Source organism: Stegodyphus dumicola, chromosome 7 (genome assembly GCF_044657685.1).
Source record: "Stegodyphus dumicola isolate Sdum_Otavi_A_Nest chromosome 7, ASM4465768v1".
Taxonomy (NCBI): domain Eukaryota; kingdom Metazoa; phylum Arthropoda; class Arachnida; order Araneae; family Eresidae; genus Stegodyphus; species Stegodyphus dumicola.
In genome coordinates, this window is record NC_140774.1 from 184534035 (window position 1) to 184560804 (window position 26770).

At 33.9% G+C, this 26770-nt stretch overlaps 1 protein-coding gene across 1 annotated transcript in view; it reads left to right on the forward strand.

Moving 5' to 3' along the window:
- LOC118196431 (suppressor of lurcher protein 1-like) overlaps positions 1 to 26770 on the forward strand; it is a 293365-nt gene that overhangs the window by 109842 nt on the left and 156753 nt on the right. The window contains exon 4 of the mRNA XM_085821452.1: positions 10650 to 10688. Coding sequence (XP_085677578.1) covers positions 10650 to 10688 — 39 coding nt within the window. The remainder of the gene's footprint in view (positions 1 to 10649; positions 10689 to 26770) is intronic.

Genomic DNA, 26770 nt, shown 5'->3' on the forward strand with positions numbered 1-26770 from the left:
CGGCTATTCTCCATCACAGATGCTCTTCGGTCTTGACCTTCGTCTGCCTTGTGATCTATTGTTTGGCCGCCCTCCGGATGCTCCTTCATCGTCTGAGGAATATATTCAAGATCTCCAGGCCCGGTTTGAAGTGATGCACAATTTTGCACGAGAGCGAGTCAACTTGGCGACGGAGAAGATGAAGACCCGATACGACACAAGAGCTACTGAACATCAATTCCACGAAGGAGACAAGGTGTGATTGTGGAATCCAACTCGACGGAAAGGACTTTGTGCGAAATTACAGTCACCTTGGGATGGGCCGTACACAGTCCTAAACAGGCTGAATGACGTCGTGGTTCGGATTCGTAAGTCTTCGAACTCTAAACCTAAAGTCGTTCATTACGACAGGTTAGCTCATTACTATGGCCATAGTACATAATGTAAATAATTGTAAATAGTATAAGACCATGGTCCATTTTGTTTTTAAATGTGTATTTGATTTGTATTTGATAGCATTTGATTTGTTTTATGTATTGCATTTATTGTTCATGTTGTTTATTATTGTAATGTAATGCTTATTAATGCATTTATGCCACAGTTGTAAGTTTTGCTTCCTGTCCAGGGATTGTACTGCCCGGGACGTGCAGTCCTTGGGAAGGGGGCAGTGTTACGAATTTGGTATTTAAAAAGCTAATGTTAGTTCAATTAGAAATTAAATGGTTTTATTTCTCGCGCAGTGCAGCGCGTGACGAATATTAAAAGAAAGCTAAGCCGGAAAATTGAAAATACAAGAGCGCGTGCATTAAATAAATAAATATCTCTTTTTATTTCGAGAAAGTACTGGAAAATTCTAGCGCGTGATTTTAAAATCTTATAAAAGGAGGAAAACATCTCAGTTTGTAGTAGTTGCTTAGTTTGTTGTTGTTTAGAAAACTACTGTTGTTGATTGTAGCGAATTCGCGGATTAGCGTTCTTTAGCTGTTTTGAATTACGTTCTATTGGACATTTGAGTAGTTAAAAGAAAACTACTGTGAGATATTGTAATACTGCATGATAATTTGAGAAAATTTAAGCATTTTTGTTGTGATAATAATAAATTTTTGTTCATTTTTCATCGGACTTGTGCATTCATTTCATAACGAACCCGTACGCACGCAACAATACGGTAGGGAGAAAAATGCCTTAAATTAAAGTACTGCATGCGGAGGTTTTCAGAGAGTTTCCAGATATAAAAAATGTGCTTGTGTCTGACTAAAATGTATGAGAAATCTCGGGGAATATAATAAAGATCCAGTGATGATATTTTTGCTTGAGAAAGGTATTTTCTTTTAAAAGAAATAGTTCAGAACAAGGATTTAAGGAATTTTAGTGGTAAAGTAGAAGAAAATGGTCTAAAAGAAATATAATATAACTCGCAGGATGCTTTTCGTGGATTGAACGAAAGGGGTTAAATTCTGACAAAAATAATTTATATTTTTTTTTTACGAATGCTGTGCCACTATAAAAAGTTGCAAACACAGAAATCCCTGAGCTTATGGGAGAAAATATTTTAAAGAAATAAAGAAATTTTCGTATAAAAAGTAAAGTAAGTCTCTGTTAAAACTAAAATAAAAATTAATTCATCCAAAAAAAGTAATTCAAGTATGCCATGAAGAAACTGCATCACATGAAATTTTAAAAAGTTTAAACTTGCAAAGGCACTGAACTGAAAAAAAAAATTGCAAATTCCTTAATATTTTAAATGCGAGCAATATACTGGCAGGAATACCACTCTGAAGTGCGAAAAATACACACAAAAAAAATTCAGTTTTTATGTTTGCAGAGTTTAAATGTCTTTTATTACATGCTTATTCACGTAGAGTATTTATTCATTCAACATGCTTATTATCTCAATCAGAATTTCATTGAGTCCATTCTATGTTTGTTATTCTTCCAAATTAACTGGAGTAAATATTTGTTTCATTATAAATTACAAAGAATCGTATAATTAAAGTAGCATATACGCAAAACTTAACATAAGCGAAGCATGTTAAACATAGAAAATGTCGTGGTTCGCAAAACAAATATTTATTACTGAGATATGCAGTGATACACGCAGAGTTTTGTAACACTTTAACGAACTCAACGATTTCAAAGCCAGAAATAGCAACACTGTACGAAAAAAACACATTTTTATCTCGAGCGCGCGAGACTGTGTATCGGAAATTCGAAAGATATGCTTATTTTAAAATTATTTTGCGATATTGCTGTTGAATTGAATTTTATGATTTAAGTGCAAAGAACATGATACTTAATATATAAACGTAGCACACAAAACGCTAAAAAAACGCCGCTTTGGGCGTAATGTGAAATCTGAAAGCTTTCAGTTTTTTTATTATTTATTTATTTTATTTTACATGAATTCTCTGATTACATGTGCAAAATGGTCATATAACTGTACCTACAGTTGTGGCACCTAGATGCGTGCGCATTGTAAAAAGAGATGCATATGGTCATGACGTAGTGGGGTGTTGTTTTTTTTTTTCGTATATTTAAAAATTCTTGCTTCTTTAGTGCATCTGCTTCTTACAAATATTCGTCATATTCAGCAACCCCCTTGAGTTTTATCTAAATTTAAAGAAACTCCCTTTGTTGCAAGACTTTTACATGTAAGATAAAAAAATATGAAAGCAAGCATCTAATTATAATTGGCTACAACTTCTTTTTTTATTTATTTAATTTGAAAATTTCATGTCTCTATTTTCAAAATAGCGCTATAAGTCTAAACTGCGTCATTCAAATTAATCATGTGATCATAAGTAACGCCTAATGCACATACCTTTTGAACAATCACTAAATTGTAAACCAAAAGTTTTTTATCTCGAAACTGAAACTTTCTTCCTCTGAATTGCTACTTCCTTTTTCTGCTTACGCTTTCCTCCTGTCAAGACGCTCATCATGCACGCTGTTGCTTATTTGCCTAAGATGATGTCGCGCCTTAAAACCCATGTACATGGAAATTAGTGTATTCAAATATGATTTTAAATATAGCTTGTCTGCTAAAAGGATGATTTTATATGCGTAAAAAGGACGATGCGTCATCATGCCTTCACCTACGCCTTAAAATATCACATACATACTTTACAAAGAAGATTTTACTCTTCCTAGACGTTTCAAAATAAATCAAAAATGTGACTAAACTTTATTAAAAAGATGCCTTAAAAATTATTTAAATCTTTAAGGTGGTAGGGTTTATTATTTTAAGTTTACTTAAACATGGTTGTTAAAAGAGATATATGGTCACAGCATACAATTCGACGAGATTTGGTCTTAGACAGTCAATAAAGAGGACAAATTTATCCTTTATATCAGAACCTTTCAGCACGATTTTGGGCACTCCAGATCTCATTTCATTCTGCACATTCTCTCTAGATATCATTCCCACCAGCCACCGTCGGTTAAGACCGCTGAATATGAGGAATTTGATCCGAGTTCGATCCCAAGCCTACAGCAGAATGGTTTATTTGTGTAGTTTTCTCATGTTTAACGTGAATACGAGCCGGTTTTCCTTATAAATGCTCCATGAAGTCATCCTTTCACTTAGTCAAAGAGCTCTCATGTGCTTTGCCATATTCCAATAAACTAACACTCTCATTATGTATTTGGGTTTGATGAAAGACATTGCTTCAAATGCTGATTCTCATAAAAATGGAAAGAGTATCAACGTCCATAAAACCCCAGTTAGATAAGGCGGGATATTTTTTTTGCCAGTGTTCCAAAACTATGGTAGAGAAAGCTACACAGATTTAGACTCGAAAGTGGGTTCTAATAAAATATCAGTTACGTACTCTAACTATGCAACTGAAAATGTTGAAAGAGATTCATTGTTAGATCTACTTTTACTGCTCAGCCTCTTCTGAAGGAGCATGACAAATGAACAGCGGAATGTGATAAATGGTTCTCGACCACATAACTTCTGTGCCTCATTCATATTGCAGTGATTTCTTTCAGAAATGTGGCACCGATGAAAAGAAACCGTTAAAAAAATCTTTCTTGTCTTCCGCCAAGGGGAGCATTTTATCCTTTGGAAGTCAAGTTTCATCTAATAACTGTAAACTACAATTCTCATAAATTTGCAGAGACATATTTAACAAAGTGAGCTTTTCTAGAAACATCACAGAGATAAAAACGCGACGCACAATTTAAATACCATTGCATTAAGATATACTTTAACAGGCCGAACTGAGCTTTTCAACGTAAAGAAAAAGGGGTTTCTAATTCCATTTCTTAACTTATCCTTAGTAACTAACGTTAATGGATAGTAAAGTAGTATATATTTCTTTGATTTTTCATTAAATTCCAGTTATTGACTTAGATTAATACTAAAAAGTGCTAATTGAAGAGGAGCTAAACCATAAAACTCTTTGAAAATAGTTCTGCATATACACTTTTTTGGATAGCAAAATTATGTATTGGATACTTTGTGAATGAACTATCTCTCTTCTTAATATTAGCCCAAAGAGACTTAGGCGTGAAATCAATTATGCCACCAGAGCAAAAATTGGGTACTGGATTTGCACCTTAAGCACGATAAAAGAAGAGGTCATCCCGAGCTTCAGAAGCAAACTGGCAACGGGAATCAAGCCTGGAAAACGTTCAAGTATGTACTGTTCAAGCCCGTTCGTATGAAACAAACGAGTAAAGGGAAGCAAGATTGAGAAATATTTGAGTACTCACTGCTCGACCTAAACGAACACTGCACGCTGATTTAAATCTTAGTGCCTTCCATTACGATGCTAATTATGATTACAATTTCTTAAATGTGCGGTCATTGGGAAAATGGATAAGTTACTATGCATTACAGAGACCTCAAATTTAAGAATGTAGGGTACTTTTCCGTTTTGCCGACACAAATCTCGCCAAGCAGATTTTATTTTCGACAACATATAGTATACACATAAAAAATCTTAAAATGTTAGTTCTAAGACATTTTTATTTTGAAGGCATAAAAATTTTAATATCGTTTAAAATTTTGTAAAAAGACAATAATGAAAGCCGATAAATTTGTAAAAAGACATTAATTTAAAAATTCACTAGATGTTTTCATGGTACAACATCCTGATTTGCCGTTTCATATCATGTGATCCCAAGTGATCTCATCTCACGTAAACTACGCTACAAAAATCTAATTCTCTCAGTAATTATCTACATTAATTTAAAGTTAAATCTTAATTTGGAATACAATTTTAAATGCAATAATTATTTCAATTCGTACGAATAACTTACTCTGGAATTATGTAAAACCGCAGTGCTTTATTTCGCTAGTGCATTTTAATTAGAACTGATGAATTTAACCCTCGACTTTACATTGTCTATATTTTCGCCTTCGGATGAGCAATGTCATTGCATCCTAATTGACTAATTACAGAGAATGGACTTAGGACATAAAATTGAGCTATCTGGGTAAAAATTCTATTAATTGTATGCCTAGTATTGAAAGAAATAATTAATTTGATAAGAAATGGCTGCGACCTGTTTGTTTTGAAAATGAGCCATGAAAGGTTACCAGTGAGGATATTCTGTTTGTTCTGTTTGGCTTCGGTTGTACCACTTTTGGCGACTTTATCGCTTGCGCCGCCAAAATGGGAAAGTACCGAATGTAGCCCAGAAATGTTGCTATGTGGGTAAAAGCTGAAAGTGCCCGAAAGATGAGAAAAGTACTGTGTATCCAAAAGCATTCCAATAAACAGAATTCAAACACGAATACTTTCTTTCCTTTAAGTAGCACTACAGCGCATGCCGTTGTACGCATGTTACGCCATGCCGGGTTATGCATATTACGCATGCCGAGCAACAGCTAGTACATAATACAAAAGAATGCACCTAAGAATTACGATACTAAAAATCCACAAGCTCAACCATATATTTAAGCTTATTAATACAGATTTGACGATGAAGGTAAAAGAAGTTAGATAAGACATCCTTTAAATAACGCTTTACGTTTTTGCACTTAAATTAATTAGATAAAGTAATGCAATGATATATAATAAGTTTCAATTTGAAATGACTCACATTATCAATTTGCAGATTGGCAGATCATCGCAGTTAGCTGAAAGTAATTATACGAAAATAAGATTAACAGTAGAGTTCTTATTACTCATCGCCCGAGCACGATTAATCATTCAGTAGTTAATCAGCAGCAGTTGCGTAATTAAGAGTAGAAACCTGTTATCTGTAGAGTAAATAAGTACGACCTTTCTACCTATCTACCACACCCAAATAGACACAACCACGATCATTCACTAGCTTAAACGTGGCCTATTAAGACACTTCCATTCGAGCACGTCAGATCACGACATGTGGGGGAATTTCGAAGGATGACACATTGATGAGAAGAGAGGGATATTTCGCGAGCAATCTAAATGGATTGCTAGGCAATGTGTTAATGCAAATTATTGAATAACATACAAAATCAATGGTGCATCGCATTGTTTTTGTATGTTAAAAGCTGCACCGCATTTATGAAGATTTGGTTAAACAAAAAAATATATCTTGAGTCTAACAAAAATTCCAATCATATACATTTACCTAATTATTGTTTTAGACTTTCGTTCATAAATCTGTTAAATTTGGTATTAGAAAGAGGGCTGAAAAAACTCGGTTTCGGAAAATTCTACGGGTACAAAAAATGATACAAACCCAAAAAGTTATCACCGAAACCCAAAAAGTTTCGGACACAGCCGTCTGCAGGGAAGGTTATGCTGACCCTCTTTTGGGACGAAAAGGGCATCATCTTGGAACACTACACGCCATTAGGAACCTCTGTGACGAGTGCTACGTACTCGGACCTCCTAAAAAATCCTCTCCAGCCTGCCATCAAAACGAAACGACGTGGATTGCTGTAAGCCGCTGTGCTGCTGCAACGCGACAATGCACGGCCCCATACGGCACGTGCAACGGTTGCGACCATCACAGACCTGAAATTTGAATATCTCCCACATCCCCCTTACTCTCCAGACCTCGCACCGAGCGATTTCCATCTGTTTGGTCCGCTCAAAGAAGCAATGGGCGGCAGGAAGTTCCACTCCGATGAAGAGGTACGCAACGCGGTGCACGAGTGGTTGCGCCATCACTTTTTTTCTGCAGGTATTCAGGCTCTTCCGAAGCGCTGGCGGACTTGCATTGAACGAGGAGGGGACTTTGTTGAAAAGTGATTTACTTCTGTACCCTGTGTGACCAATAAATAATATTTTAAAAAATAATTATGGTTTTCATTTGACTCCCCTCGTATATATATATATATATATATATATATATATATCCTGCTCATTGCAACCAAAATACGAGGTGCGCATCTACATGCTACAGCAATCCTATATACAAAATTTCAACGTTCTGAGGCTACTCGTTTTTGAGGTATGCGAGATACGCACGTACGTACAGACACCATGAAAAATTCTCTTCAGAATTAATCTTAAAGCAGTTTTATAATTTTTTGGAAGAAAAGAGTCTTTTTTTCTGACCTTACGTACGGATATCATGCAAAAACATCGTTAAATTGCAAATATCATGCAAAAACATCGTTCGTTGAAATATGCTGCTTGAAAGTTTTCGCGATTACAATACTTCCTTTTTACTTCGTACAAGGAAGTAAAAATGAAATAATTTTGAATAAGAACACGATGTTTACAATTTATTTAAAAAATTTTCATCTCAAAAGTTAATAAATAATGAGCTAATAAATGTAAAAAGACTTTCAAGCATGAGTAAAATCACCTAGATTCGACGTTAAAAGAATAATATTACATAAAATCTAGGTAACAGTAAAATAACAAATTATCACAGAGACTGAACAAATTCCTGTAACAGTTTCAGTCACAAAGAAGGTCTCCATTGGTCACTGAAAGGTTTTTCTAAAATAAGCAGATATATTAAGAATATTATTGAGGTTACATTCGATGCAGAAGACGTAAAAAATGTGCAGTGCCTTTACGCGATTCGAACTCTGGGCTCCCAAATTTACGTCGGGGGTGCTTCTAGTTACACTAATAAGGCACGCAGAAAGGAGAAAGAAAATACCTTATATAATACCCATTTCAAAGGGCGAATGGGAATCAAGAGACCCCCCTCCCCATCATCAAAGCCTGGTTGTGATGAATTATCGTACACCGTCTTTATTAGTTCGGGCGCCATTTGTAGAGTCATTAGCGTTTTCGATGCAGGAGACTTAATAATTCGCTAGGATTCGACATTTGGGACACATGGATTGTGCTCCCGCGAAGGCATGCGGAAAGGTGAGAGAAAATACCTTATAAACGTTATATTTTATCCTATTTCTGTGGCTGCATATACAACCTTGATTGTAAAACAATAACCGTTAAATATTTGTCAAGTTATTTTACACAGTACCATGATAAAAACATAGTATATTTAAATATTTTGTCCACTTTAAAAGAGTTTAACTTACTGCATTTATCGATAAGTATTATTATTTACTACAGTAGATAAAATTAAAAAATATTACTAGTGTTTTATTATTTAAAACTGAAATGGAATTTGTTATTAAAATTTTTGCTGGATATGTTTCTGCATAATTTTTAGCTGTTTTTTACATGATTTTAGTCTTATTTAGTTTTTTAAATTTTTACATGTTACATTTTACAGTTTTTTACATGTAAAAAATTTAGTACAAAATTTAGATTTTTTACTTTTTTACTTTTTTACTTACTTACTTTATTTAGATTTTTTACTAAAAAAATCTAAATTTAGTAAGGAAATAGTAAAGAAAGAAGAAATTTAGTAAAAAATTTAGATTTTAGTTTTTCACATGATTTAGTCTTTTTAGCTGTTTTTTTACATGATTTTAGTCTGATTTTTAACTTTGCACTTTTTACTATCAATGTTAATTAAATGTAATTATAAAAATTCAAGTTATATTAGAAGCTGGATTTAATGGCTGTGATCGGTTATATTGCTTTTGATTATTTTGAAAACCTTAAATCATTTATTTTAATGAATATATTTTATTTTTATGGTCATATTTCAAAACTTTTTATTAAATGCAATTTACTATACTATTTGATGCCGTTTATAATATCTTGTTTTTGTAATCTCTTTAATTATGATAGAACTCCAAATATCCAAACTACTTGCAATTGAGCAGTAACTCCACTTTATATTAAAAAAATTTGGATGCTTGGGTAGTCATTTTTCTGAAGCAGGAATATATATGTTTATTGTGACCAAGATGGGAAATTTTATTTTGCGTCTAAAGAGAGAATTGAGTAACATCTGCTCGATACGTAATTAAAGAAGTTTCATATATGCCAGGTAAATGTATATTTGAGTTATGTTATTGGCGAATATTGTAGGCTAAGTCTCAAAAATATTCATATGAGTTAATTTAATAACATTAATATAATTTTTTAATATATTCTTAAAATATTTTTGCGTTCTACGGGTTCGTGGATTTGGAGCGATTGAGGACAATACTTAATGAAATATCAAAAAACAATTTGCTTATCAGCACTGCACAGGATAATTCCAAAGACGTGTTACAGTCGTCGAAAACTACGACAGACACGTTAAAACAATCAGCAACACAGCCTTCAGGCTATAACGGCGAAGATAGCTTCACGGCAAAGTACTAAAGTACAGCTCCCGACTCGGTCGATCGCTCCCGAGCAGATCTCTGAACTCACGACACTACTACTGAACTCAACATGCCCTAGATACTCTCCTACTTCGCGTATGGAACGTAGGATATGTATAGCTTTTAACCTGCCTCCGAGAACATTCTCGGAAAAACCAGTAAGAATTCACTCAAGAATGTTCTCACACCACCTGTGGCATATAGCCGATTTTGTCGCCAAATGGGCGATTTCGGGCCAAATATGGCAACCTTGCCTTACCCTGCCACTTTCTGGCAACCTAAAGTACTACTTCCGACTCGGTCGATCGCTCCCGAGCTGATCTCTGAACTCAAGACACTACTACTGAACTCAACATGCCCTAGATACTCTCCTACTTCGCGTACAGGTAGGGTATATATAGCTTTTAACCTGCCTCCGAGAACATTCTCGGAAAAACGGGTAAGAATTCGCTCAAGAATGTTCTCACTCCACCTGTGGCATATAGACGGTTTTGTCGCCAAATAGGCGATTTCGGGCCAAATATAACAAACAATCTTGCTTTTCCTTGCCACTTTCTGGCAACCTTCGCTTTGTGGGGAAGCTATCTTACCGCAACTGGACATCTGGTAACAATATGTATTACGATGTATTATATTTTTCGTATTATTTTAATGTACGAGAAAATTAAGCACATAAATATATTAACAAAAATGTTGATTCTGCTTAATCTAGACACAAGAACTTAGAGTTCGGATAATCGGAGTTCTTCCATAATTAATGCTAAAAGATAATATAAAAAAAAAGATATGTTCTTTTATCTTAAAATATTTGGGATCATTGCTAAATTTAATCTGTAACATCACAACATAGAAATTTGCTTAAGTTACCTTAAACTTCGTCACAGGCTTTGAAATTACGGATCATTAAGCATGTTTTGGAATGCAGCCAAAATTCTGCTCCTTCTTTTAACGAAACGTGAGAGAAAGTAGGAAGATTCTTCCTATTCAAAGTGGTATTCTCGTTCACTAATGCTTTCCAAATTACTTTCTTTTTCAGATTTCGGTATATCAGCTACGAGGCAAGACCCATCGTCAGGTAAGGACGAAGTTTCAACTTTATTTAAACTTTGTTCGATTTTTTTTCCTCTCACAGTTTCCGATGTAAAGGGACTGTTGTTGTATCTAATTAGGCATAGTTTATGTGTATATTTGCCATACTATCAAAAGGATAGCAATCGCAGAAATTTTCGAGCTCGCAAATTCGACAGAATTTTGCATGTGTTCTCGAGATTGTCTGAAATATTCTGATAATGATACTGACACTCTCACTTGCAATGAGGATAGTGGACGTATCTGGTGATTTATTTTTTTAATTAAATATAATTTAAAGCTTTTTCATGATATGTTATAACTAAACCTATGGCAAAAGTTAGAATTTATTGAAATGAATATCAAAATTGAGGTAAAAGGGGTTAAAATTAAATCAACTAATGCTTTATAGTAATTAAAAAACTTAACAAAAATTGAAGCAGAACTTTTAAAAAAATATATTTAGTTAGTGATTTTTTATAATTATATTATATATATGTAATAATAAAATTACATATTCAAGAATACACTTAAAATTCTAACTGTATGTTCTTTTCATTTTTAATGGCGACGTTCTTTTATTTGAAAGCACGTGGAATTAAATCGACAGCCCCGTAATCAAGTTGTTTTTCCCGCCTTTTCTACACGTAAATTTATACAATGTTCTGGAAATATTTAAAGCGAACTGGATTTGCTGACGAAGCTGACGTCATTCCTTGGAAACTCCGCCTTTCCAGAGGCTATAAAAGGACTCGCAAAAGAATATCGGGGCTTTTTCTTAAATGTCACGATGCAGTAAACTTCATACAAAAAGTTATTAAAAATTCTTTTTATTTACTCCGGATATCTGATTTTGTAACTGCTATTTCTCCTGAATAATAATAAATTGATCCTTTTTTTAAAACTTATTGTCTGATAATTTAAGCTACGACAAAAGCTGGTACATCGCATATATATATATATATATATATATATCCTGTTATTAATAAATATATTTCAACTATCTAATGAGAGTTTGTAAAAACGTAAAATTACACCTTTTCATATAGCATTAGCTTAAATTGGGAGAAAACAAATAGTTTAGTTGCTTAACATTAGCAATAAAATTTGATTAATTTTTCCTGATATGACAAGAACATGGTACCCAAGGCCCACCAGTAGCCGAGCGGTAAAATCTGCGAACACTGGTAGTTCCGACCTGGGTTCGAATTAAGACAAACGAGCTGGCTGTATGGGCGTTTTCATGTTTTCTATGTGTAACGTATATACGAGCCAGTCTTCCTTAGAAAGTCCTCCACGAAAGCATCTCTCCCATTAGACAGATAGCCCTAGTATGCTTTGCTAGAATAAACTAAACGAAAGGGTATGGTTCTCAAATAACAATAGGTTCTTTCGACAGGCTGATACAAAGCCTTTTAATTGAATACTTGAATAATTTTATTAAATTAAATAATCCAGTTAAAAATGGAAATCAATGAAAATACCGCCTGATTATTCTCAATTGTGGATTAAAATGATTTCCTCAGCACAAGATTGGCAGTCACTGCATTACGACTGATATTTTTTGTTTGTCCGTTTATATGATGGTTGAAGAGTACACCTGTAATGTTTAATGGGGTCGAGTTTGAATTACCATACCATAAGACAGAGGCGTTGATGATGTTTGCTGGTCTTTTTATGGTACCCACTCTTGGCAATGTTCTCAGTGCTAAAACTGTAAATTATATAATTGTCCGATATGGCTATCACACGAATGCATCAATGTCAAATGAAAATATTTAAAGAAATATGTAATTATGCACCTTAAAAGAAATAATGTAATACACATACGTGGGTAAAGGTTCATCAATATTTAGACTTCATTTTTCCAAAGATAGAGATAGGAATCATACCACTAGATCCAGCAAAAGAGGCAAACAAAGTTTAGTTCCTAGGCAAAGAAACTTTGTATGCGACTATATGTAATATGTTATCGATTTACACATATGTAATAAAAATAAATTTAGAAATACTGATGTAGGAACATTGATACATAGAGACGAAGAAATACAGGTGGCATAAAACGTAGAATTGAATCCGTAATGACTAGGAAACTTAGCAACCGAGTAAGATTAAATATTCATTTGTTTTTCAATTGACATGTATGACCACAATTCACTTGGTATTCTAATCATGCCTATTTATCAGACTATTTGCATTATTGATGATTTTGCGATAGAACGAGAGCACAGCTAGATAGCTTTTGCGATAGAACAGAGGAAGCTAAGTAAAAGCAAAAGTGCGCAAATATGGAATCTCAGCAGGAGAAAATATTGGCTTAGGTTAGAGAGGTTTTCAAAGTTTCGAGTTTAAGTTTCGAATTAGCTACGTTATTAGCGTTACGCCAGCCATGTGACATAGATTACTATTTTTAAGACAGAAAGGAGAAATATCCAAATTAAAATAAAAAATAAAAGGGGCTATTGCCAATTAAAATTAGAAGTTTAATATTTTTTATCTCACATACATAGATATATGTATCGCAATATTTTATTATTTAACAAATAAATATATGTAACACTGGAGTGGCAACGCCGTATTTGTATCATTTAATCGTTCCTCAGCAACGTAAGAAATTGTTTAAAATTGTTATTCTGAAATTTTAGCAGCTAAAAGATGTATGAAAAAATTGTAACTAAAATACGATATTCAAATTATCTATCACAGTAAATTAAAAATAAAATTTATGTTTTACTAAGAAGATCATCTGTTATTTTGTTAACCCTCTGAGCGGCGAGGATTTTCGCTAAGAAAGCACAAATTTCCCAAAACTACTATGAGAACAAATTATTTTTTTGATTTTAATGTAAAACCTCTACTGGTATTTCATACCTGGATTTGATTTCTTTTGATAAATTGCCTTAATTTCGTTGACATATTTTAATATGCACGTATATATACGTTCTTACAGATATCACGATAAATATTCTAGGCCGTATATACACGGCCTTGCCGCTTTAAATACTGCAAAATACGTTACAGTATACATATGCATAGATTCTATATATACATATACAGTAGTCTTAATTTAAGCACACCATTCACGTGAAGGGAGTTATGCATTCGTTTAATACCTTTTATTAACATACCAAAATTCATTTCGATACACCACGCTGTTGCAATTAATATTTTTTGCGAAACATTCCCCAGAACAACATTTATTAATACTTCTTTAAATGACAGCATAATAACGTCTCATTAGTTGGATTTGATTAATGTAACTTTAAAATGTCATAGCATAATTGTGTTTTTAAATTGAAATGATCAAATTTTCTAATACTTTAAAAAAAACATATACCAAACAGCAATTTAAGTAAATTTTTATCCGATCAGCCTAATTTCGTGCACTTAGAAATGAGAATTAAATTAAGCATACGCACTCTAAAAAGCGAAAGGCAGAATAGCTCACTTTCAACAGGGAAGAAGATAACATTATTTTTAATTTAGTTTTAATTACAGTAAATACATTATAAAAGGAAGCATTTTAACTTTGTACTAAATGCCTTCATCATCCTACTCCTTAAAAGCTTTTGAATAACTTCAAAATTTAAAAAATAAGGCATCGCCAATTATGACAATGATGGAAAAATAAATGAATTAAAACGGAAGGCAAGAAATATGCAATCATTTGGAAATGATGACAAAAGAAAGCAAATAGCATGAAATTTCTACGCTACATTTATTCAATTGTATTGATTTTATTCTCATTAAACATGCATTTTCGCTCTTAATTTCAGACGCGAAGCATATTATTATGTTGTAAAAATCGATTGGTGCTAGATTACAAAGAAGACGGCCCGATTTATTGTTTATTTAAATCTTCAAGTTATTTCCTTATCCTGTCCAATTAAAAATTTATGATTGCCGTCATATTTTAGTTAGTTCGATTAGATTTATTACCAGGTATTTTTCAACACGGAATTCTTGAATTTCTGTAATTCTATCAGAGTTAATCATTCTTTAATATAATGCTTTAGCATTAGCCTTTTCGCTGTGTAAATTTTTAATCTGAGGTAATGATATGATCTCTGCGAAGATAGCGCAAAAAAATGTAATTTGATATAAAGACGTTTCAGTTTAAAAAGAAGGATTAAGTCAAATGAAAAATGGCTAAGAAATTATGACTCTATTGATTATTATTACAAGACTTAACGCTATGAATAAGAAATTTCTCTGGTTCAAATAAATGTCCAGAAACTATCTTCCACTGCTTAAGGATCTAATGAATAAAGGAAATGCAAGAATGTTTTGATATATTTTTAGTCCAAAAGGGACGTTAGTATCCAAACGCCATTTTGTTTCGAAACTCTTAAATGCCCCGCCCAACAGGTATAGAGGTTAGCGTCATCATGGAGGTCATCATGGCGGCACTCTAAATATGCAGCGAGCCGAAAGTTCTCTTGTGTGGCTTGCGGAAAGGAAGAGGGATAGAGATCCTCGGACCCCCCTCCTGGGGTGCTCTTTATCAAAATTGGGGCGGAACTGAGCTAAAATCGCACTGTCACGTACTAGGTACTCAAGGCCGTTGCCAACGACAGGCGCAAATTTGCGTTCCTTGCTACGAGGAATTTCATGGGCTTGGGATGACTACGTCAGACAAGTGAGCATATATAACAACAACACACTTTAAATGCGTTGTATCACTTTTCAAGCAGTTGCCACCAAATATATTATATTTAAAGAAATTAAATATTGATGAATCTGCATGAATATATTTATGTTTCTTGCATTATGATAAAACAACGGTACCTGGAGCCATCAAGTTTTTGAATAACGAAGTCATCCACCCAAACCCAGGTAGCTGGAACCCTGAATTTTTAATTTCGAATTTTGTTTTATTATCTATTTCATACACTGTGAGATTTTAAGGAATTTTTCATTAACGATTTCAAAGCGGGCAATGGCAACTCTCAAATATAAATACGGAATAAAACATTAAAACTCTGTACAGAATAAAGCATTTTTATCTCCAGCGCACAAGACTGTCTAGCGGAAATTCTAAGGATATGCTGTTTTTAAATATTTTGTGATTTTGCTGTTGAATTGAACTTTATGTAACGTAAGCGCCAATAACGTGATACGGAATAAATAAAGTAAACATACAAAATGTTAATAATAAAAAAAAAGTTTTGAAAAGCTATCTGAGTTAAAAAAAACTGAATATTAAACTGAGAAAAGACTGGAAAAAAACGTATGCCGACACTTATAGCTGCATCGGGAATTCTAAACGTATGCTGCTTTTAAAATTTTTGTAATTTTGTTATCGAATTCTATAGGCGTTAAGTGCGATGAAAATTATGCTTAATAATAAAGCTACAAAGACAAAAAAAATGGATTACTTGGAGTGGGTTAAACAACAGACTGGTAGATCGCGAACATAAGCGAGAGCATAAGAAACCTTAGCAAACCTTTTTGATTGACCATTAAAATCTGAAACCTGAAGATTATTATTTTTTTATTAATATGTTTCCTGAAACGGAGCAAATGGAAAATCGTACTCCAGCCCTGACTTAAATACATCTGTCTGAACTACATTATCGAAATATCTGTGGGTAAATGCTTTCTCAACTGAGATTCTAGAACATTTTAAAGGCTATGTATCATTATAATTCTCGGAACGTAAAGTGCAGCGTAGATTAAATATTTAGATGTTTGATTTGGTTTGGTTTATGTGATTACGGTAAAGCCTCAAGAGCTATCTGCGTAAGGGTATGGATACCTTCGTAGAGGACTTCATAGAGGACTAAGCGAAACTGGCTTGTATACACGTTACACATGGGGTAAGCCACAAAAACACCCATTCAGCCAGCTCATTCGAGGATCTAAACCCTCAGACCGAAATACCAGTATTCAGCGACTTTACCCGTTGGGCCACTGGTGGGCCCTTTTTAGATATATGAATAAATGCTTTAGCAGTTTGGATGTTGCGACCTTTTCTGGGTTACATAAGTTCGCACTTCTTCAAAGGTAAATTGTAAAAATTATAAAAATAAATATACAGACAAATGATTTTAAACTGAAGGAATAAAATTTTCTACGTTGCATATATTCCCAGTTCTTGTTGACAAAGAGTACAGATCAAAGTTGACAGAGCTGTACGCTTTTATATTTAATTAAATTTAAATTCACATACTCTCAGTTTTAACCCTCTGCGGCACAGTGTGTCCGGTCTGGACACACCTAAAAAATTCCTTCTGCACGCACAGAAAAATTCAATGAAAAAGGATTTATAGCTTACTATAGGTTACTCTGAACCTTCTTTACTTATAGTAGATGGTAGCTCAACACAAACCAGTCCATGTATTTTAACCATGTTTATAGTTTTTTAAAACCCTCATTTTTCAAAGAAATCTTCCAGAATTTTTTAGGGCATAAAAGGAATTGTTTGAAAAGAAATGTCTATGTTATTTTTAACATAACATTATTGTTTCTTTATTCTATATTAGTTTTAAATTTTTACTTTGAAATCTTGAATTAAATCAAACGGCGAACCCTAGGTGTGCCCAGACCGGGCTCACCGATAATCTAGGACAAATGAGATTCTGTATTCTTTGTTTCTCCGCATTTCATCGGTCAGTTCATTGACAACAATGGTCGTTTCAGCACTTTTTTCGAAGCTCAATTCAATCAGTGTGCCCACTTTGGGCACACCCACGGAATTAAACGATAAGGGCTATCTTCACAAAATTTTACTTGTGTACTCCTCTAGGCCTAATTATACTGCCTTCCTTTTTTTTTATCAAAACTCCAATTTTAAAAGGTAGCCTGCCGGAAAGGGTTAACTCTTTAATTTAGTTAAGTTTTAGTACTTATCATTTTGGCTTTCCTATATCTCTTCTTTGTTAATTTCATTATACTTTAGTTGTGAAGTACATTTACCTTGAATTTATGTTAAAAAGCTGTTATTTTCTGTTATGTTACCGGAATGTTTGCAAAACTCTGGTTCTGTGGACGTGTTTTTACTTCCATGTACAAAGTAAAAGAAGTAATGTTACCCTGAAAATATCGAAATTATCCATTTTCACGGCTCTCGATTCCATTTGAACGATGTTTTTGTGTTGCATCTGTACGTGCGGACAGAATAAATGACTCTTTCTCACAAAACGGATTGTGAAATGGATTTATAATGGATTCAAAAGAGATTTTTCCGTGACATACGTACGTGTGTTTGTATCTAGCATAACTAAACGAAAATCTCAGAATATTAAAATTTTGTATATGGGACTGCTATAACATGTAGATGTGCACCTCGCTTTTAGCCGCAATCGGCCGCACCATTAAGTATACAAATATATGCATACATATACCCACTCTGTGAACTAAGTTTTTATTTTCTTACATGTTCGTAAATTTGACATTTTTTGCTTTAAAAATGGTTGAATTATATTGTTCTTATGTTTTGGTTAAGGTTTTATACTTTTAGTTAATTTTCATGCAATAGTTGTAGATTTATCAACAATATAAAAAGACACAAACACGCCGAATAAATGCTGATTCAGAAGTCAAACAACAAAAATCAGGGTTATATTTTCAAAATTTTCACAGGACTAGTTTCGATGGAGGTTTTACCGAACCACCATCCTCAGCTGCAAAACCGCAAATGAACAAGATATTAAATAATGATTAGATAAGATAAGAAAGCCTAGACAAGAATAAGCGAGTGGCGCCATCTGTCGGTGAAACCAGAACTAAAACATAATTTCTTTAAAGGCCGCAGGCAAAGATGGATTGGAATTAGGATCGTTAACTAGAACAGAAAGATTTTTTTTTTGAATGTGAAGTGCCTCTAGAAAATCCAGTTCTCCAATGGAAGATGTTTTTTGAATAATTTTGGCAGCAGAAAAATTGAAACCAGACTTCGCGTGATTTTCGGTCCAACAATGTTGAGCAACAGAAGACTTCTGTGTTTCCTTTTTTCTAACATACGCCTCATGTTCCTTGACGCGAAATTTTAAGGCTCTCCTAGTTTGGCCAGTGTAAATCAAACCACACTGGAAGGAATCCTATAAATATCCCAAGAATTCATGTCCGGAATGTGGTCCTTGAGTATGGAACTCGGAATTTTATTGATGGGAGAATAAACAACCCGAAAGTTAAATTTCTGCAAAATATGTGCAACTTTATAGCTAATTAATGGAAAGAAGGGAAATGACAACAGAATTTTTATAATCTCCTAAAACAAGAGTGTGCCTTTTAGTGTGTTAAGATGAGAAGTTTTCAACTGCTTGATTAATAATGTTGGGTGAAAAGCCCCTGTTTGTGTCTTAATTATAGAAGCTCCAAACAGGCTTATTTTTTGCTTTCTTTTCTGCACGTGGTGTGGCCGCCATATTGTGATTGCATGATTTTCGATCAGTACTTTTTTGCAATTTTGGAGTTCTGTTTAGTTTCGTTATATTTGGATATTGTGCTTTGCTTGTCTGATTTTATGCATTTTGGTTACAAACGTTTTGTTTTCTGTTCGTTTCAGTGAGGGATACTTCTGCTGTTTTGTGTGTGTTTTATTATTGCTTAGTTAATTTAGTTTGATTTTCTGCATTTTTTATCATGCCTTCATCCGTTAATCGTTTCACTAAATTACGCCTGTAACGGCGAAAATTTCTGAATCATATTGACTTTTTACTTAAATGTAAATGTAAAAAATTGATCCCCAATTTTATTCAAATCAAATCTAATCAAAAACCTTCCAGTCGCGTTTCAAGAATTCTGTTAAATTGCAAGCTTGCCTTACTTCGGTCCATCATAAGGGATACACGTCAACAATTGTCCAAAATTGAACATGAACTCTATAAGCTTCATCTGGAACTCGCTAATTCATATCCAAAATTCACTGCCCTTGAACAAAAGTCTTGGTCTAGAACGCAGAATGCAGTTAACCGTCATAAAAACACCCTTGAAGTTAAATTCGAAAAACTTCTTTTACAGTCTTCCTGTTCAAGCAGTTTAAATAGTCTTCCCATTGTAAACATTAAGCCAATAGTTAATATTTCTAATGTTAGTCTTTCAGAAGAGCAAGAGAAAATTCTAAAATATAATTTTAACTTCTCACAAACCTGTAAACCCTCGATTCCTAAGATTTTGACTCCAATCGAAAAAGCTCTCAAATTCAGTAAGGTTTCAGATTCACAGAAAGAAATGATTAGCCATCTTATCGCTGATAATGTGAAATTCAATAATAAACCTTTGAAACCAAATCTAACTGCGAGAGAAAGAGCTACAATGCGCGAAATTCATTCTAACCTGGATATTATCATTTCAAAGGCCGACAAGGATGGCCAGATAGTCGTCATGGATAACAACACTTACATCGATGGTGTCACTAAACTCTTAAACGAAGCACCATATAATTCGATCCCTAAAGATCCTTCACCTTCGGACCTGTCAAAAGTAAAAAACTGCGATCAAATCTTCACAAATCATTTCAAGCAACTTAAAACAATCGCTTATCCCATCTGTTGCGAATTGTGCCAGATTATATGCTCTTCCCAAAATTCATAAAAGTGGTATTCCTTTCCGCCCTATTGTATCAAATTTAGGTACTGCCTCGTATCCCTTAGCAAAATATTTAGTTTCTAGATTTTCAACTCTATTAGACAATAAAATTTACACCATAAAAATTCAATAGAGTTTGTAAAAAAGGTTAAAAACATTTCTCCTAGAAATTTACTCATGGTTTCTTTTGATGTAAAATCATTATTCACCAATGTTTGAGTGGAGGGAGCATTAAGATGTCTAGAAACCAGACTTCGCGAATTTCATTTCTCTTGCATCGAAATTGATGAGGTAATTTCTCTCGCGCAACTCTGTTTGAAACAAACACATTTTGTTTTCTAAAATAAATATTACAAGCAAATTGAGGGATTCGCCATGGGAATCCCCCTCAGTCCCATCCTGGCTGATATCTACATGCATTATTATGAATCAAAATTGTTAGAAACTTTAAACTTTCCGGCATGGTTCCGCTACATAGACGATACTTTTATCCTGTTTGAAGGTAATGAAGAATAAAGTTCTTTCAACAATGAATTCTATTGATCCTGCTATTCAGTTCACTTTTGAACTTGAGACTTGCAATTCTCTTCCGTTTCTCGACATTCTGGTCACACGTAACACATCCAACTTCAGTACTGCGGTTTACCGTAAACCTTCATCGGTTTGCCTTCCACCACACTTTAAATCATGTCATCCGACTAAACAAAAGTTAGCTTCATTATATTCCTATGTTTTCCGTGCTCTTCAAGTTTGCTCCTCCAAACTAGCCCTTGAGGAAGAACTAAATTATTCAAAAGCAATAGCTATTGACAGGGGATTTTCACCTAACATTATTAATAAAGCAGTTAAAAAATTCTCATCTCAACACACTAAAAGGCACACTCTTGTTTTAGGAAATTATCAAAATTCCGTTGTCATTCCCTTCTTTCCATCAATTAGCTATAAAGTTGCACATATTTTGCAGAAATTTAACTTTCGGGTTGTTTATTCTCCCATCAATAAAATTCCGAGTTCCATACTCATAGACCCTATTCCGGATATGAATTCTAGGGATATTTATAGGATTCCTTGCCATTGTGGTTTGATTTACATTGGCCAAACTAGGAGAGCCTTAAAATTTCGCGTCAAGGAACATGAAGCATATGTTAGAAAAAAGGAAACACAAAAGTCTTCTGTTGCTCAACATCGTTGGTCCGGAAATCACACTTTCAATTTTTCTGCTGCCAAAATTATTCAAAAAACATCTTCCATTGGAGAACTGGATTTTCTAGAGGCATTTCACTTTCAAAAAATCTTTCTGTTCTAGTTAACGATCCTAATTCCAATCCATCTTTGCCTTCGGCCATTAAAGAAATTATGTTTTAGTTCTGGTTTCACCAACAGATGGCGCCACTTGCTTGTTCTTGTCCAGGCTTTCTTATCTTATCTAATCATTATATCCTATCTCATTCATTTGCGGTTTTGCAGCTGAGGATGGTGTTTCGGTAAAACCATCGAAACTAGTCCTGTGAAAATTTTGAAAATATAACGCTGATTTTTGTTGTTTGACTTCTGAATTAGAATTTAAAAAGTTGTTTAAGTTCCACTAGATCTAACGATGTCGCCATTTGTTTGCATTTGAAACTTAGTAGCATAGTGAATTACGTCAATTTATGCACAAACTTCAGGGTTGAGTTTTGCTGAGTGGGGCCAAACGTTTTTTACACCGATAAAATGTTTCTCTCTAATTTTAATTAATTTAAACTCTAATTTTAATTGTAAAAATTGTTTGTAACTCCATTTAGTGTTTTAGGTTTTTCTCTGTTTTACAATTATTAATGAAGATATTTTGAGTTTTTATGTATTTTTTTTTCCCTTGCCACGAAGTGAGAACTGAATTGATTGAGTGAGAAATATATCTCTAATGAAATTCGAGGAAATAAGTTTAAGTGAGACGCAGCAAAAAATGTGCATAATTTAATATTATGTACAAGGAAATCATGTGGTGTCCACATGACATTTTTCAATAAATACTTTTATTTGGTTAGGTTAGGTTAGGTTATTTAATTACGGCAAAGCCTTAAGCGATATCTGCCTAAGGGGAGGGATGCCTTCGTGGAGGACTTTGTAAAGGAAACTGGCTCGTATACATGTTACACGTGGGGAAAACCACGAAAACACCCATGCAGCCAGCCCGTTCGCGGGATTCGAACCTAGGGCGGAACTACCAGAGTTCAGCCACTTTACCGCTCGGCCGCTGGTGGGCCACTTTCATTTGGCTTTTGCTTTATCTGTGCTATATATAATCTAAAATTTCAGACGAGATTAAACTTCGTTCGACAGTCCTTTTACGGTTAATGGTTGTTGGTGTTGGTGTATTTAATTATGGCAAAGCACACGAGGGCTATCTGCCGAAGAGGAGGGATGCCTTCGTGGAGGACTTTCTAAGGGAAACTGGCTCGTATACACGTTACACATGGGAAAACTACGAAAACGCCCATGCGCCCTCGGACCGAACTACCAGTGTTCAGTGACTTTACCGCTTGGCCGCTAGTGGGCCCTTTTACGGTTAATGAATGGTTATTTAGTACTCTAAATTTAATTGCACAAGCATAAAGAATAATTTAAACTCGTTCATTTTTAATTTACTCTTGTACTTTTTTACCTTCAAAACATCGTAAATTAAATTATTTATCTAAATTTTTAAAAATTACTTGACTACCTGCACAATGTGAATACAAGTCAGGTTCCTGAATAACGTCTTTACATAAAAATATTTCCTCTAAGCCTTCCCGTAGTCTAAATAATAATAAAGACGGTGATAATTAAAGACAGTACATTATCCAAGGCAAAGCAAGGCTTACATATGCAAATTATTATATTTCATAAAATTAATTTTGGTTAAAATAACATTTAGAGTAAATTAGTGAAGACAAGCAGTATTTGTAAATTTCAGCGTAAAGATAACGTTCCCAACTAAATTAATAATTAACTAAGGAATACAGTTAAAATTGAATATGCATGTATTAAGAGCATTTTTTTCTTGTTGTTTTACTTCCTTTACCTGTGAAGGCAGGACATCAAATATTTACGAGAATTTTTCTGATTGGAAAATTGTTAGAATTGTGTAATTTGACCGTTTCTGGATTGATTAACGTAAAATAGTCTCTCATTTGAAAACAGGAACAGTTTCGTCTATGAATGTGTATTTTAAAGAATGAGCTTTCCTCTAGTTTCAGCATTTCGAAAGGGAATGAACGCATTTATATCCGCAACAGTTACAGTTTGGAATTGGATGTCTGCGATGAATTAAATTTGACAGGTTAATTAACAATCGTTTCTAGACGGAAACAATTATTTCTTTCTTTATTCGGGAATTTTTTTACGGGCACTATCTGTAATTACTTAATTAACGGAGACTCTATTAACGAGTGGAAAATCTTTCATTTTACGTAAGTGCAATATGAGTCCCACTTTAGTGAAGTTCCCATATGACCTACAGCCCACCAGCGGCCGAGCGGTAAAGACGCTGAACACTGGTAGTTCGGTCTGAGGTTCGAATCCCGCGAACGGGCTGGCTGCATGGGCGTTTTCGTGGTTTTCCCCATGTGTAACGTGTATACGAGCCAGTTTCCCTTAGAAAGTCCTCCACGAAAGGCACCCCTCCCTTTAGGCAGATAGCCCTCGTGTGCTTTGCCATAATTAAATACACCAACACCCATATGACCTACTGCAATACTTTAAGAAGTCTAACTTTAATCCTTTGCGGCGCATTGTGTCCGATCTGGACACACCTAAAAATTTCCTTCTGTATGCACAGAAAAATTAAATGAAAAAGGATATATAGATTACTATAGGTTACTCTGAACCTTCTTCATTTATAGTAGATGGCAGCTCAACACAAACCAGTCCATATATTTTAGCCATGTTCAGTTTTTTAAGACCTTCATTTTTCAAAGAAATCTTCCAAATTTTTTTAGGGCATAAAAGGAATTGTTTGAAAAGAAATGTCTATCTTATTTTTTGGATGTATGCTAATCTCCTTATTCTATATTAGTTATACATTTTTAACTTGGAATCTTGCCTAAAATCAAACGGCGAACCCTAGGTGTGCCCAGACCGGGCTCACCGATAATCTAGGACAACTGAGCGTCTGTATTCTTTTTTTCTCCGCATCTCATCGGTCAGTTCATTGACAACAATGCTCGTTTCAGCACTCTTTTCGAAGCTTTATTCAATCAGTGTGTCCACTTTAGGCACACCCACAGAATTCAAACGATAAGGGCTATCTTCACAAAATTTTACTTGTGTACTCCTCTAGGCCTAATTAGACAGCCTACTTTTTTGTTATCAAAACTCCGACTTTTAAACGTAGTGCGCCGGAAAGGGTTAATAATATTTTATTATGACCTTTCAGCTCTAGCTCCTAATGTTTAAAACATTAGTTTAAGTTAGTTTAGCTGGTTTAACATAATTTAGTAAAACATATTTTGAAAAAATCTGAAATGTTTCAGATTATATAGTATTTCCAAAGGGGCGTTTTGTTTACATTTACACACATGTTTGATAGCCGTTTCGAGCGCATTTAGGCTAACGCTTCTTTGGGATAAAAATATTTAAGAACAGCATATCTTTAGAATTTCCGAGACACAGTCTCGTGTACTGAAAAGAAAACTATTTTATTCCTATCAGTGTCGCCACTGTTCGATTCGAAATCTTTGAGTTTCTTAAGCAAAAATTCGTTAAAATTTATAATATATAAAACAGATAATAAAGCAAATTCGAAATTTAAAATTTGCGCTTCCGGGTTCCCTTTTTCGGGTGGAGGACTACTTTATTCAAAATTGGATGGTTCTAAGATCCGTTGCTTTTTCACAACGCCAGAAACATACATACATTCATGCAGATTCTTCATTATTTAATTTCTTGAAATATATTTGGTTGCAATTATTTGAAAAGACATTCAACGTTTTTAGTGATTCTACGCAAAATGCCGTTTCGATACTAATGTTTCGATACCAGTGAAACCGTAGCCATAGGCACACATCGTTGCAAAAACTACATTTATTGAATGCGCAACACACAAATAGTAACACACAGAATACAGGAAAACGCAGACAGTGTGAACAGCATGAACAACTAGTACTTATACATACATTTGGCACAGCTTGGTATCTTAAGCACGCCAACTAGCGCTTAGTTTGGCGTGAGCATAAAACATCATTAACAATTAATAGCCCTACTGGGCTAGCGCCCCTTTGGGCTAAAAGTTTAATTTGTATTTTTAGTCCCATCCCTCGCCAAAAAAATATGTTTTTCTAAAACAGTGCTTGATAAGCTGAAATTCGCCATTTCAGCAAAGCCAAAGTGTCTTAAAGTGATTATTTACCAGAAAACATAATTATTTCTAGTATTATACAGAATCATAGTATTAAAATTAAAAAAATAAAAATAAATCTGAAAGCTCCCAGAATATATATTATGCCCCCAAAGGGCGTTTTTTAACATTTTGTGTGTTACATTTATTTATTAAGGGGGCTCATACACCTTAAACCCCTTATGATCTTCGAATAGGTGATTGTTGAAAGAATTGGGATATTTTATTTATTTTAAAAGCAATTCTTCCAACATTTCACAGCTAACTACATAATATAGCTGCTTTAGAAACTAGTAACCAGAAGGTGTGTGTTGCCACAAATATTTTTGTAATTTAATCCACTTTGTGTCAAGAGTTTTCGTCATGTTTCCAACTTGCGCGCATGATATTTTAAAAATGGCTAATGGTACATACTTGAAATTTCATGGAATTCTTTATATGGTCACTATTTTCTAACTGAACCAAAAATTTGATGAATATTTTAGTATTAAAAAATTTTATGCGCGAGAACATTACAGATTTTTTTAATAAAATACATTTCATAAACTCAAATTGAAATTAAATAAAAATTTAACATGAAATTCTTAGAATTTTAGGTTCACAGTAGTTTCCAAATCTTATAAAAGCTATGTATTAAATATGGAATTAAATTACGCAACAGAATGTTTTAAACTGTGCGCGCAAGGTGGAAACTTGACGAAATATTTTGTCACAAAGCGGATTAAATTATAAAAATGTTTGTGGCAACACAAACTTTCTGATTACTATTTCAGAAAGCAGCTATATTATGTAGTCAGCTGGAAAACGTTGGAAGTAATTGCTTTAAAATAAATAAGTTATCCCAATTCTTGCAAAAGTCACATATTCGAAGATCGAAGTTTTAAGGTGTATGAATCCTCTTAAACACCATGATTTTCGCACTCAAACCATAAAATTCAATTCAACAGCAATATCACAAAATATTTAAAAAGAGCATATCTTTACGATTTTCAATGCACAGTCTCGCAAGCTGGAGATATTTTTTTTTCCTTTCCCCCTCCCCTCCTGTAGACTGCTGTTGTTATTGCTCGCTTGAAATCCTTGAGTTTATTAATCAAAAATTCGTTAACGTTTCACAAAATATGAACTAGATAGTAAATCATATTCCATATTCCAAATTTGGGTTTCCAGATACCCATATTCGAGTGGAGGACTATGTTATT